The sequence below is a fragment of the Lagopus leucura genome, unplaced genomic scaffold (assembly GCF_019238085.1).
Source record: "Lagopus leucura isolate 7727_CA_CO unplaced genomic scaffold, USGS_WTPT01 Super-Scaffold_100012, whole genome shotgun sequence".
NCBI lineage: Eukaryota > Metazoa > Chordata > Aves > Galliformes > Phasianidae > Lagopus > Lagopus leucura.
The window spans coordinates 14,098,361-14,112,765 of NW_024962267.1; the positions used below are offsets into that span (position 1 = coordinate 14,098,361).

Here is a 14,405-nt window from a genome sequence, read left to right on the forward strand (position 1 = left end):
AGATACTCTTTAAAAGCTACACAAGGAGAACTGCACTGCTGTCAAATCTACACTCGTTCTCTTCTCCCTTAGAGGATCATTCACTCCTGCAACACCTGTATCACACTCCATACTGCCATAAAGTGAGACTGTATTTCCACAGAAATTACAAAAAAAAAACCCTGCTTAATGCCAGAAGAGGAAATGATTAATCATGCTGAATTACACAGAAACTTTAAAAAAAAAAAAAAAAAAAAAAAGCCTATGTCCAGGTGAAATACATAATTGAATGCTTTGGATCCGATTGAAACAATGCCTGAGACAAAAGGCTTTTTGAGAGCCAACAGAAGCGTTCTGGTAGCATCTCCAGTGTCTTCCTAAGTCCTGCTTTCAAAGCAGACTCCCTCACCTACAGTGCTTTTCCGATAAAAATATTTATCAGAAGGCCATTCACTGAATGGACTTCAAAGCACAGAGTCAGTGCCTTCATTGAAGTGTATCTGTAAATTCAAAACAAATCCCTATTACACTAAGGGCACCACAGCTACAGTTGATATTCTTTATGTACTTATCTGTAGTTTCTCTGCCACATAATTTCTGTTTTGCTTTATACAGCAGCCGAAAGAAATGAAATCAAGTGCTGGAAGCAAAGGAAATGAGGTTGGTGGATTTATTTTAGTTGGTAGTTTTGATTACTCTCCCAAGTATTTCAGGCTGGATTTTATTTAAATCCAACAGCAACCATATGTAAGTAAATTAGATTTTGAAATATATACTCTCCTTCTAAGTGTCGGACTCAATAATCATGTGATTGTATGAGCACAGGGAGAACCTTTCAGAAGTACTCAGAAAACTCAATTACGTGCCTCACGTAATAGCTACAGAAGATGGTTAGGAAGTAATCACCTAAATGCCTGCATGCATTGCCCTGCATGGCCTTCTCTTTGGTCAAAAAGTTACCTTCTGAAAAAACAAGCTTTTTGAGCAGAGCAAGCTGACATGTGTCATCTGTTGGCCACGCTCACAGTTGACATGTCGGTGTGATTGTACTTGCCTAAAAGATGTTGGCATGCCCAAACCACGACCAAATTCCCTGACTGATTTTCGTCTGAATCCTGGTCTGGTGTCCCCCTCGTGCGGTGACACAGCAGCATGACACGTCAGATCGAGCAACAGCCACCCGCAGCATTAGGACGTCTTAGCGTTAGCGACGTGGCTCACTGCTATCTGATTTTCACCAGCGGGGCTCCTCCTTGGTCAAAGCACCGCCTGGAACCTTTAGGAGCATAAACATCTGTTCAACAACAGCTAAAAGCATATATTTGTTTAGGCTTAGATGTGTTTTTGCAAAAATCTCAGGTTTTTGAAACATCTAATGGGGCAGAGATAAAGGAAGTTTCCCAAACCTTTTCAGCTTGATTCTACCTGTGTTAAAACAGTTGAGCTGAGTGGATGGATGAGCATTTCACTTAAAAGCAGACAGCTCTAAGCTGGATCTTCCCTTTGTAAGGCAGCTGTGTGATTCATATGCCTGAGGATCTCCTGCAGCCTCAGCCTCCCATGTACACAGAACCTTTTGTTACAGCATCTGTACACGTCCTGAAGGAGGTGCTCTGGGGGAAACAGAAGGCCGTGAGGCACTTTCCCAAGGAACACTTCCATTTACGTCGACACAAAGTGGAAGTACTTGGATTCAGAAATACAAATCTTCCCTTCTCTCCTCTCTTGTCCTTCTTGCCTTTTTTTTTTTTTTTAAGAAATCTGGCCAAACAAAAATGTAATGGGGGGGGAAAAAAAAAAAAAAAAAAAAAAAAAAAGCAGGAAAAAAATGGCAAAAAGCTTTTTGTATTTTGACTCGCGGGGATGGAAGTATCTATTTTTAAAGACATGTTTCTCAAGGGGCAGAGATTTTACAGAGCTGTTTATAGAGCTATGCTAGTTTGTAATCCAAGCAAAATGTTGTAACACAAGCTAATCAACTACGACAAACAGATTGTTTGTCAAGAAGTTTCTGCGTATACTTGAAAGAAAACAAAACTGTTCTCTAGGACAGAAGCCACTTGTGCTTAAGGACATGGTTCCTGTAACTGCTTTTTTTGAGCTGCTTGTCTCCTATTTAACATCCGTGTTTAGATTGGGGCTGTCAATCAGTAAAGAAACTTTTAGCAAGAGTGGGAGACAATAGCAGACACACAAAAATCTGTTACATTTGCCTGCAACACCATGCTGTAAAGCAACATTTTTACACAAGTTGAAAGTAAAGAAAGCATTGCTTTAAAATCAGGGTTGCTGGTTTTGTTTCGGTTTAAGAATCATCAGAAAAAAAATCCACCAGAGATCTGGATTAGAGTTTAACAAAGGGTTTCCTTCTTTTTCTCTTCTGCTTAGAGATTACACAACGCTGCAAGAAAACACACATCTAATCTCAGCAGCTGGATTGCCCAGGCAGTGTTAAACACCAAGCATACACTCAGTCCATTATCTGCTTTTTCCCCTCAGGGCCCTCATATGGTGACTGAAGAGCTGCACTCCATCAGCTTTGAAACGCAGGTCTGCCTGTATGGACTGACTATCAATTTGGAAGTGAGTATATTCTGGATAGATTTTCTGTGGTGAGAACAAACAGCATTTTCCAGGGGCTCACAAGGAACAAGCCTATTGGGCCAGGCCACAGGCCCATCTAGGCCCATCTATCCTAGATGCTGTCTTCAGCAGTAAGCAGTTGCCAGATTTCCAGAACTGCTCAGAGGGCTGCACAGATTTCATGTGACGTTCTTAGCCCTTCTATGCAGAAGCCAAAATACAGGCTGATCTAAAGACCATACACTCCATTTAAGCCAGTGACCAAAAAATAAAAAAAAATTAAAAAAAAAATAAAATCATATGCACTAGAAGGCACGTTCCTCCATTAAACATCACAAATTAACACATTAGAGAATGTTACGACAATTGCAAGCAATATGCTCAGGAAATCCCCGCGTACCTAAAACAGACCGTTCTTACAACCAATTTAGTGACCAACACTACCAGGTCTCACTCTTCTGCCTGCAAAAAGTCATGCAGTCATTTTTCTTTACAGCTTTCATGCAGCTAAAAGCCAAATTTGCTGCCCAGGCCAAGCTAACTCAGAACCTGAATACCCTCCCAAAGCCCATTTCTCTCTAGAAACAGGCTGGGCAGCAGTTATCAACAGTTGGTCTTGCTCTACCATGCTGGAAGAGCCCAGGCTATAGAGCACTATTTGGAGAGGGCAAAAGACCAAGGAAGGGCTAAAAGACAAGTAATACTGCACTGTCATTACCTACTGTGCTCATTTTTTCCCCTAGACGAGCTCTTTGCCTGTAGTGATGATTTCCAACGTCAGCCAGTTACCCAATGCATGGGCTTCTATTATTTGGTACAACCTATCAACCAACGACCCTCAGGTAGGTCTTCAGTACACAAATAGTGGCTTCCTGCATTCTCACGCTCCTATTATTTGGTTGCCAAGTACATTCATTATAAAAAGGCTGTTTCTCCCTCTTAAACAGACCTTATTTTCTTCAAATATGCAGTAATCAACATCATACTTCTACGTTATTTGTTCTGTCTTTTGTTCCCTACCCAGATGTAAAACCATATGCCTCTTAGCTTTCATTTTTTAGACTGAAGTAGTAGCTCACAAACTAAGGAAGGATGATTGCCCTTCTTCGCAACTTTCCCAGGTCAAATTTGTCTTTCTGGAACATGGTTGATTAAAATCATACACAGCACAAAATAATTTCACAGGTGCAATTCAAAACTATTGAAGTAGATGTATGGTTGGGTCTATAATGTAATTAAATGCTATTTCCCCTCATTTTAGAGGAGCTAATGCTTTGCACAGAGAAGACTGCGAGAGCCAGGTAGCACTGTCTAGTAGCTTTAATGCCGAGCAAAAGCAGAATCATTATTTCCTCGTCTCCTGCTGGCACAGCACAAATTTTGCATTCAATTGCTGTTACTGCGTTTGCAAGTTGCAGAACACTATCTGCATTTATTGGACAGGCATTAAGCATATTTTCACTGCTTTAACATACATCACTATCAGGAGCATAGCAAGGTATTTTATCATCCAAGACATACACAGCCTCCTACTCTCTCCAGGAGCACCCTTCTACAGGTTTGCTAGTAACCAGGGAGGAACCAAGGCATCTTTGTCCAAGTCCATTCCGCTCCCCTTTCCACCATACCCCTTGCATTATTTTTTTATTTGTAAACACCTCTGGCCTCTGCTTAAGCACTTGCTGCTTTCTTTTAAAGCCTGGAGTACTTTCCATAGTTGCTAGCAGCCTAAACAAAGCATTCGTTCTGTTGCAGAACTTATCTTTCTTTAACAACCCCCCTGCCGCCACTCTAAGTCAGCTCTTAGAAGTACTGAGCTGGCAGTTTTCATCCTATGTTGGCCGTGGACTCAATTCCGAGCAACTCAACATGCTGGCAGAGAAACTTATGGGTAAGTCTGTAGAAACATACGGATTTCATTTGTTTTGGGGCTCTTTTATTTGATAGTCCAAAGTGATGACTTAAAGCATGACCTTCACTTCCACCCTTGACTTCAAAAATACCATTGTGACATTGTTTTTCTTTAAAGAAAAGCACACGTCAGCTTATTCTTACCAAGAAGTGATTCAACTTCTGAATATCTAGGCTGCTAAGCTGAAGAAAGAGGGCATCAGAGTCACGTTCAACACTGTTTTGTTTCCTTAGCAAGTAGTTGTTATCTCCAGCATCAGCTATCAAAAGGAAGTCTTTTTGCTTGCTTATGGGATTTTGGCCTTTTTGGTGACAGCAATGTGTTGGTTTTTTTGTTTTTTTGTTTTTTAAAGTATCTGTTCTCTGGGGCACGTTTAGTCCTGGGATCTTTTACTCACAGCAACATAGAAATGAAGCCCTGCATGGTTAGAAGTTGGTGAGACAAGCAAAAAAATGCTTCAGTCGGACTGTCCTTGCGAAGGAAGAGGCCTCAGGAGAAGGCTGGCAGAATTAAGAAAGCATTACCTGTTCCTGCAGAAGAAGTCAGGGCCAGTTTCCTTTAGTAAAGGGTGTCTTTTCTAATGGTTTCTTATTAGATAATGGAGTAGAAAACATCCCTGTTATTCAGTTACAACCGTAATATGAGGGGGAAAAAAAGAGAAAACATCTGAAAACTTGGAAGCTCAAGATAGGGTGAGAGAAATGACACTTAGACTGAAACCAAAGCTGAGCTCAGTGTTGCACCAACGAGGCCCCAGGCAACTTCAGGCAGATATTCCCCAGGCTACCATCAGCAACTGCTTCAGAAAGATACACAAAACTCATCTGCCAGCTGCATTCTTTCACCATGCACACAGGCCTTAGCAAGCCCCTCTCAATGCCTCTCCAAGCCCGGATGGGCTACACTATTTTTCAGCTGTATAGATGTGAACTAATATTTCTTTCACAACTTGAGAAACCCAGACTCACATTTTTCTATTTTACTTTTAGGGCAACAGGTCAGTTACAGTGACTACCAGCTCTCCTGGGCAAAGTTCTGCAAGGTACGGTTCTGAAAGTAACCCACTGATGTCAGTGATGAGACTCTCAATTGCCTTGTGTGGCTCTTGTAGCCCAGCACAACCAAATGAAGTCTAAAAGCTTCACAATGAAAACAGTATTTTCTGAAGTTTAAAGCTTGGGCTAAGAGATCCATTTAACTACATTTATACAGGTACCAGGAACAGTTATTATAGTCAAGTATGCCCTGTATGTTTCTGTAAGTCATACAATCATGTTTGCAAAAAGGCATTTAAAGTCATCAGGTGCTATCGAATAATCAGTATAGATCATGCTATCAGTGCACAGAATGTTCTTCATAAAGCATACAGTATGTTTTCCCTACATGCTCAGTTGTGACTTAAATTATTTCAAGTCTGTCTCCACATTCGGTAACTTTGATCAGAAATTACAACACTGAGAAAAAAAGAAGAGTAAATGCTTTTTGTTCACACTATATTAAAACACATCATTGAAAGTAGTTCCAACTCTCAAAATACAATTTCATAATGAGAGAAACTTTGAATATGAATTTTTCTTTTTTTTTTTTTTTTTTTTTTTTTAAAAAAAAAGGAGTTGCAATGCATATCTTTAAAAAAATTCATAGTATTCACATTAGGCTTAAAGCAGATATATGACTGAAAGCAGCAATTGCAGTTTGTCATTTCAACAGATGCTAGATTACTCTTCAGGAATTGAGACAGCTATGTCACATGGATGCAGTGTAACAATATTCTCATAATGTTCTTCTTCTGCATGCGTTTCCCATTAGGAACATTTACCTGGCAAGTCTTTTACCTTTTGGATTTGGCTTGAAGCTATACTGGACTTAATTAAAAAACACATTCTTCCTCTTTGGATTGATGGGTGAGCAAGAAATAACAACAGCCATGTGTTGACCTCTACCTGCTTTACCCTTTTTCTTCACTAGCTGAACAGAAGAGAACTTGCAAAGAGTCGAACACTTCTGTCTCTTTCTCCCCATTTATGACGTTTCAAACTCTTTTGCAAAAAGGGAACACCTCTGAATCTATTAGAAATGCAGAACTAAGTCCATATTTTTTGCAAAAGTAAAATCATGATTTCCTATTACACTTCAGGTACATAATGGGATTTGTAAGCAAAGAGAAGGAACGAATTTTGCTCAAAGACAAGACACCAGGAACATTTCTATTAAGGTTTAGTGAAAGCAATCTGGGTGGAATTACCTTTACTTGGGTGGATCAGTTAGAAAATGGTAAGTGCAATTAAAAAAAATATTAACAGAGCTCAAATCCTTCGGTATAATTGTAACCACAGTTCGTTGAGTTTTTGTTGTTGTTGTTGTTGTTTAGAAGTGAAGTTCATGTGTATAGTGTTAGTTTGGTTTGGGGAGAGGAACACAGACCAAGCTTTGCAAATCATCCTCTCAGTGTTTTATATTACCATAAATAGGTTCATTAGGGGATGTACCTGCTTACTGCAGGCTTTACGTTTGTTCCCACGTGTGGAGGAAGAAGGCCTTGAAAGATGTTGGTACAAAAGGCAAAACCCGTACCAGTGTAAACTTAAAAGGAAAACAAAAAGCGTTCCAAGTAGAGATGTTGGTCCAGCAGCTATCAGCAGCTCCGTGCCCTTGTGTTCCTACAGGAGAAGTGACATTCCATTCGGTGGAACCCTACAACAAAGGCCGCTTAGCTGCGCTGCCCTTTGCTGACATACTGCGAGATTACAAAGTTATCATGGCAGACAACGTTCCTGAAAACCCTCTGAAGTATCTGTACCCAGACATTCCCAAAGACAAGGCCTTTGGCAAACACTACAGCTGTCAGCCGAATGAAGGTTGGGCTCCCTTTCTGTACTTAACCCTTCTGGAAAGCAGCTTCAAGGCCAAGAGGCAACTCAAGGAATCTGGGGAGAGGAAGAAGGGAACAGATCACGATGCCTCCTTTAATCAGCATCTTCATGAGAAATGTTTGATGTGTGTCTGTCATGCAGGCAGTTTCATTTTACAAATAGAGCCACAGTCTTAGAGGTTACATTAGAGGCTACAACAACACTGTTTAAAAGAAGCTAAGAAGTAGATCTTGAGTTAGAAGGAGTCAAAGTAATTGGATTTTTTTTTCCTGACCAATACATTGCAAAATTCAGTATTCAGACGTTCAAAGGAGATGGAAAGCCATCCTGCTCTTCAGCTTCCTAATTGGGTAAAACTGTAACAAGCTGTGTCTTCAATTTCAAAGAATTCTGACTTTTCTGAAGAGCTTGGAAGGCCTGCTTTCATTTCACAATGAGGCAGCAGTTGCCCCTGGTAACTACACTGGAAAGTACAGCTAGATAAATTAGCTCAAAAGGCTAGATAAGATTAGTTCCAAACATGCTTGCTCTTCTCTGGGTTTCAAGTCAAACCATTTTTAGATCAAGCTTGCATCCCATCAAAAAGAAAAAAAAAAAAAAAAAACAAAAAACAAAACCCTGATTTTTCTAGATAAGCTCAGAATGATGTGTATTTCTTTATAAAAGAATACAAGGCATTTGGATTCAAATCCCTACACTTCTCAAAGATGCTTTGAGGCAGCAAATGCTTTTCTTCTCTGTTTTAATTCAGTGGACTTGGCCTAATGCTCAAGTCCTCTAAAAAAATTATGCACCTATTTAATTTCAAGCAAAAGACAAATGTGAAGCTGTGATACAGACAGGGCTCCATGCAAGCATCTGCAGTACCGAAAAGTACTGAGTACAAAGCGTTTGGACTTCTAGCACAGTCCTCTCTCTTCAAAGCCTTAACAAGATCTCTTCTATCAGCTGCTACGCTGTACATCAAGATAGTGATGTAGGTATTTCCAGTGGGGAAGCACAGTCATTTCTGTGACTAGGACCTGAACCTGGACATTAACCTCAGGAATTCCCTCATTTTATGGCTGCTTATTTAATCACAGATATTTCTCATATCATGGCCTGCAGCATAATCAATTTCAAACCAACAGTAAAATTAATGGGCAGTATTTAATTTCTCTACTATTGGCTTTTTAGTCTCAAAACCTTCAGACGGAGGAGTCAAAGGTTACGTTCCTTCTGTATTTATCCCAGTCTCCAAAATGTGAGTAACCATAGAGACATATTACTCTGATTTTCTATTACATTTACATACCTTTACTAACTTATCCCTGCCTCTCCTCCCCCATTCAGATAGTTTGGGGCAGCAACGCATCTGAGCTTTGGTTTGGGCAAAGACTGCTAAAAACAAAAAAAAGGGAAGCAAAGAACTTGACTGGAGTGCTTCTCTCATGCACGTGGCAAAACATTTGTCAGAACTGAATGCAAACTGAATGGTACTTTGGTCATCTTTCACTGTTCCCTTTTTCAGCAGCTGATATTACAGAGTCAGGCTTAACCTCTGTCTTCCTTTAGACCTATTCCCTGCATTTTTAAACACCTAGTCATTGGCATATGCTCACAGGGCCACCAGCAAGCCTGAATATAAGCTTAACTAAATTAAGCATTCAACATGAGTCAATTCACTATAGCCCACAATCCTCCATGAAGTTGGAGGGATTTAGGTTACTTTTAATATCATTTTCTTCTTTTTTTTTTTTTTTAAAGCTTAAATGACTCTACAGATCCACATTCTCCATCAGATCTTCTTCCAATGTCTCCAAGTGTTTATGCTGTGCTGAGAGAACATCTGAGTCCCACAGCCATCGAAACTGCCGTACGTTGTAAACTTTTCCACTGATAAGTTAACACTTAGCAAACAGCACCTGCAACACAGATGCTGGTTACAGAAAGGCCACTCATACCATTACCAAAATCCCAGCTCGTCCATCACTTGCACTATTGCATTCTGAAACAGTGGTACAAATATTTCCTACTGTGACGCAGACAAGATGCTGCAGCATACTTGGATGCGTTGTCTGATATGAAGCTGTCTTAGCTCCTGGCCAGGGAATCGTGAGCATTCACTCATTTGTTTCAATATATTAAAACAGTTCTGACCTTCTAAATTGCATCTGTGAACTACACATGCTAGCTGGCATTTCCCTGTTTCAGCAGTGAAAAGAATAGTTGGCTTCACTTTTATCATCAAATTCCAAATATTCTCAGGTTGTTGGTTTGTTTTTTTTTTTTTAAGCACATGCAATAATTCTTCAGCCAGCTCTTCCCAGAGCTTGAGAGGGTCAAATAGAATCATCCTGCAGTTTTTAAGGGCACTAGAGAAGCGGTTCACTGCTGCTAAGTGGGAGGCGAATTGCTGAAGGCCCTTGCTAGGAACGTGTTCAAGTTCAGCAAGAAATTAGGGGAGAAAAGAGTTTTGAAAGGGTTTCGTTCTTATTTTGTTGTTTCGTTGGGCTTGGTTTTCTATATTTCCTTTGATTGTTTCATTGTTTTTGTTGTTGATTTCTATTTTCCATTCTATTTACCCTGCTAAATGAGAAAGGAGGAAAAACAGAGTTTATTATCTCAAATTCACACACCAGGTGAACAAGTGGTGCTGTACTGAAGTACAGTAAGCAAAGTCGCTATTGTTAAAGCAACAGATTTTCTCTATGAGGTGTCAGTGAAAGAACTCTGTGCAATGCAGAGAACAAGAGTGAAAGCTGCAGCAGAACATGACATCCTACTCAGTAACAGCCTTAGCAGCCTTGCTGAACTCTTATCCATTCCTCTGCTCACTGCAAAAGCAAGATTCCACTAAGAGACTTTCTGTCCAAATCCATAGGTTACAAGAAGCACAGAAGTTGATAAAAAGATACACAATTTTTCTTGAGAACTTTTACTATGCTGTTTTCCAAAGAGAATTACTAGATCTTGTAAAGAAATAGAAAAGACATCTTTAGAGTCTTAAGAGCTGTCAAGATGATACTACAGCTACATTGAGATTAGATGTGCAACTCCTCTTGAACGAGCAGCAGTAACTGCCCTGAGACTGATCTTCTCTTTTTTCCTTCTAGCTGAGCTCTCCTTACTCAACTGACTGAAGTTCACATATTGGAAAAATAAGCAATCGTGTGGACACTGCATGGGTTATGAAGCATAATAAATATCTTCTCTGCCATCACTGTAAATCACTATTTCCTGGAAACCATTATGATGCTATTTTTGGGCCTCCTCCTGTTCTCAGTTCCACGTAAAACAGACATTTTCTTCCTAGAGGTTACACATAGCCACCTGAGACTGCTACCTACACTGATAAAAGGCCATATCCATCCCCACTCGCAGGTCATTTGATTCCAGTGGGGTCCAGTAGGTATGAATTTCTACCTGCGGAATTACTGACCTTATAATTGTAAATACAACAGTATAAGAACAGATATTTTTTTTTTTTAATTTTTTTTTTTATTTTTTTTTTTTTGCTTCTGATAACAGCATATAAGGACAACTAAAGACTTTAAGGTACTTGAGGAAATCAGTTTATATTACATTGGCTTAATCATCTCTTTATATACCCTCAGTTTAGCTTCTATTTTAAAGTGAAGATTCTCACCCTCCAAATTCAGTTACATTCTGGGTTTATTTTTTTCTCAAGATGAACCACCTCGAGCACAGATTATCACCACAGCAGAAGTTCTGAGAGAGAGGAAGGCAACACTAGGAAAAGCTGGGATACTATCTGGTACACGCAGGCTAGGAAGAACAGTTTCAGAAAACAGTTACCCAGGAGCTACAGCATTTTCTGTCCACGGGCCAATCAGTGATACATAACAATGTTACATGCCTGTCAGAGTCTCATTTGATAAGCAGGATAACTGGTTTTACACCGCCTTTGAAAAGCATTTCCTTATGCTTATTTTGGCATAGATTAATGTTGGTTCATCTGTTTGTTTTTCCCACTATTATCCCTCAACATTCTGTTAATAGAATAATAAAACGGCCATTCCAGGGCCGTTGTCTTTCACGCATGCAGCCTCGTTCAGATTTAACTAATGTGCAAAATAAATGGCTAATGCGTACAAAGTTCTTTGAACACACAGACATCAGTAAGTGCGTGAGCTGCAGATGCTGAAGCGCAAATAATACAGACACTTGGGATGAAAACAATCCCCTTGCATCAGTCAGACCTAGATTTCAGTTTCATTTCTCTTCTTTACCCCCCCCCCCCCCATACCATTGACGTTAGCAAGCAACATCTCTATTAGAATGGAGAGAAATTCTTTTTGGGCATTGCTGAAATATCAGACTAGATATTGCATGACCAAACATCTCTGTAGTTGATCAGTTTCAGTGATTCCAAGCTAGCTGCAGAATCATATTTCTTCTTGCAAAACATCTCATAGAAATTATTTTCCCATTAACAATGACTATTGTGTATATATGTCTAAAAACAACTGTAATTTATATGACCAGTACGAATAAAAAGAGTTTTGGCTTAAAGTTGGACACCTGGATTTCTGTGGAATTCTCCAAGATAAAAATATAGACCTGCATCACCTATCGTGTATGTTGGAAAAGACCTTCAAGACCACTTCTTTCAGTTGAGCACAAGTCCAAACCACAGCACCACAAGACTTCAACAGCAACAAAGTAAACTTCACCTCACGCTGTATACTTCTTTATTCTGACCTGTTTTCGCCATCTTAATAAGATGGATTCTGCCCATCTAAAGGTCATGAAAAATGCAGTTTAAAATAATTTAAAAACAAAAGGTGCAGACAGCATGTGAATCACTCTTCCTTCCTTTCCTTTCTGCTCCTTGCACAATTCAATTACTTCTCATGTGGCTGAATAGGATTGCGGATCAGGTTTTGGTATTAGTTTTCTTTGTTGGTCTAATTGGAAGGCACACTATTTCAGCTCTGTTTGCTACTTTGAAGAGACAAAAGTGACTTTCTTTAAAATAAACATATACTGATCAAGTGTTCTTACACACACACACACACACACACACACACACACACACACACACTGTCCTTTTATAAGACAAGGGCTCAGAGGAAGGAACTAAAACGTGAAGAAAGAGAAAAGCACTTCAAAAGGGACACTCTCAGACACTGCTAAAAGAGATGACATTTACTCTCCAGTACTTTCACTAACAGCGCTTGTGCTTTCACTGGGTTTTGCAGCTGCAAAGTCAAAAATAACAGGAAAAGAACCCAACAGAACTGTGCTGTGCTTTGCATCCTGCCCTACCATAAGGTTTCAGATTAAATCTAAAGATTTATTACCATTTTCCTATTGGCTTTATTTATAAAGCACTCACATTCATACCAGTACTCAGGGCTTCCAAACAAAAAGCTTACCAGCAGACCTTTTATTTACACATATCTTCCATCAGCTAAGAAGTTTCCTCTGTTTGAGGAGAGTGGGAGATACAAACTAAACCAAAAAGGACCCAAACATCCCCCATTAAGTTTATATACCTCACTGACCATTCACACAGCAGATGGGAATAAACAAGACCCTGCATGTCCTAACAAGTCAGTTCCAATCAAGATGAAACCTCTACATCACAAGATATTTACTGGGATGAAAACTCAGCTGGCCAAACACCAGGAACAATTAAAACACTCAACTGCCTGCCGCTTGTAAGCAGTCCTGCAAGTTTCTGCGTTGGATAGAAATCTGGGTTATAGTTCATAAATTAACAGCCAGAGATATAGTTGTACAATCTTTCAGTGTATTCCTTGTACACAGACGGCACAGGAAGCAGAGGCAAAGGCCACCCTTGGGGATTTCCATGCCTGCCTTGCTCTCCACGGCCCAGACAGGACTCCTACCCCACCCATGGTGCTGCAGCTTGCGCAGCAGGGGCTCAACACCCTGAGGTTTCTTCACTGTAAACACTTGCCACCATGACTCCCATCTACAAGGTCAGAAAAAGGATCCAGAAAATTACAGGCCTGTCAGCCTGACCTCAGAACTGGGAAAAGCCATAGACGAGATCATATTGAGTGGAATCACGTCACCTGTGTGGGATAACCAGAAGATCAGAGCAGGCTCCAGCATGGGTTCACAGCAGGCAGATCCTGCCTGAGCAGCCTCATCTCCTCTTACAATTGAGTGACACAGCTGGTGGCGGAGGGAAAGGCAGTTGACACAATGTCAAAGTCTTTATGAAGCCCAGGCAGACTGTCTCCCACAGCATTCTCCTGGAGAAGCTACCAACCTGCGGCCTGGACAGGAGTACTCTTCACTGGATCAAATCCGACTGGAGGACTGGGCCCACAGAGCAGTGGTGGATGGGGTTAAGTCTAGCTGGTGACCAGCAGTTAGAAGTTGTGTTCCTCGGCGGGTTGGTATTAGGGCATCCTCATAAGTTCACAGGTAGCACTAAGTTGGGAGGAAGTCTTGATCTGCTTGAGGAAGGCCCTACAGAGGGATCTGGATAGGTTGGATCGCTGGGCTGAGCCAATGAGTTTTAACAAGCCTAAATGCTAAAATCCTGCATTTCAGTTGCAAACACCCCAAGCAGTGCTAAAGGCTTGGGGCAGGTCAGCTAGAAGGCTCCATGGAGCAATAGGATCTTGGGGTGTTAATGGACAGCCAGGTGAACACAAGCCAGCAGTGTGTTCAATTTGCCAAAAAGGTCGATGGCATCCTGGTTTGTATCAAAGATCGCACAACCAGGAGGGGCAGGGAGGTGAGTATCCCTCTGTGCTGAGCTCAGGTTCAGTTTTGGAGGTGCTCAAGAATCGTGGAACTGAGGGACACGTTTAATAGGCACAATGGTGACGAGCTGACGGTTGTCCTAGATGAACATAGTGCTCCTTCCAACCCTGTCTCCGTGGGAAGGTTTCTCCGCCCGCAGTTCGGACACGGATTGTGGCGGGGCGGGGACAACGCCAGAGCTTTCGGTTTCGCCTTCCCGCCAACCGGCCCCTTCTGGGCACCGGGAGCATTTCCCCGAAGTCACGTGGTGCAGCGCTTCCTAACGAAAGCCGCCACCGCGCCTGCGCACTATGCCACTCCGCGTCCCG

At 41.0% G+C, this 14,405-nt stretch overlaps 1 protein-coding gene and 1 long non-coding RNA gene across 3 annotated transcripts in view; one reads left to right on the forward strand and one right to left on the reverse strand.

Moving 5' to 3' along the window:
* The window catches only part of STAT4 (signal transducer and activator of transcription 4), a 39,235-nt gene extending 27,403 nt beyond the window's left edge, over positions 1-11,832 (forward strand). For both annotated transcript variants that reach the window (XM_042874400.1, XM_042874399.1), the window contains exons 14-24: positions 595-639; positions 2,479-2,562; positions 3,306-3,404; positions 4,318-4,453; positions 5,464-5,516; positions 6,284-6,378; positions 6,612-6,748; positions 7,141-7,332; positions 8,524-8,590; positions 9,094-9,202; positions 10,443-11,832. In XM_042874400.1, coding sequence (XP_042730334.1) covers positions 595-639; positions 2,479-2,562; positions 3,306-3,404; positions 4,318-4,453; positions 5,464-5,516; positions 6,284-6,378; positions 6,612-6,748; positions 7,141-7,332; positions 8,524-8,590; positions 9,094-9,202; positions 10,443-10,469 — 1,044 coding nt within the window. In that variant the 3' untranslated portion in view covers positions 10,470-11,832. The remainder of the gene's footprint in view (positions 1-594; positions 640-2,478; positions 2,563-3,305; positions 3,405-4,317; positions 4,454-5,463; positions 5,517-6,283; positions 6,379-6,611; positions 6,749-7,140; positions 7,333-8,523; positions 8,591-9,093; positions 9,203-10,442) is intronic.
* Positions 1-14,405, reverse strand: part of LOC122181733 — a 38,031-nt gene that overhangs the window by 22,667 nt on the left and 959 nt on the right. The window lies entirely within an intron of this gene.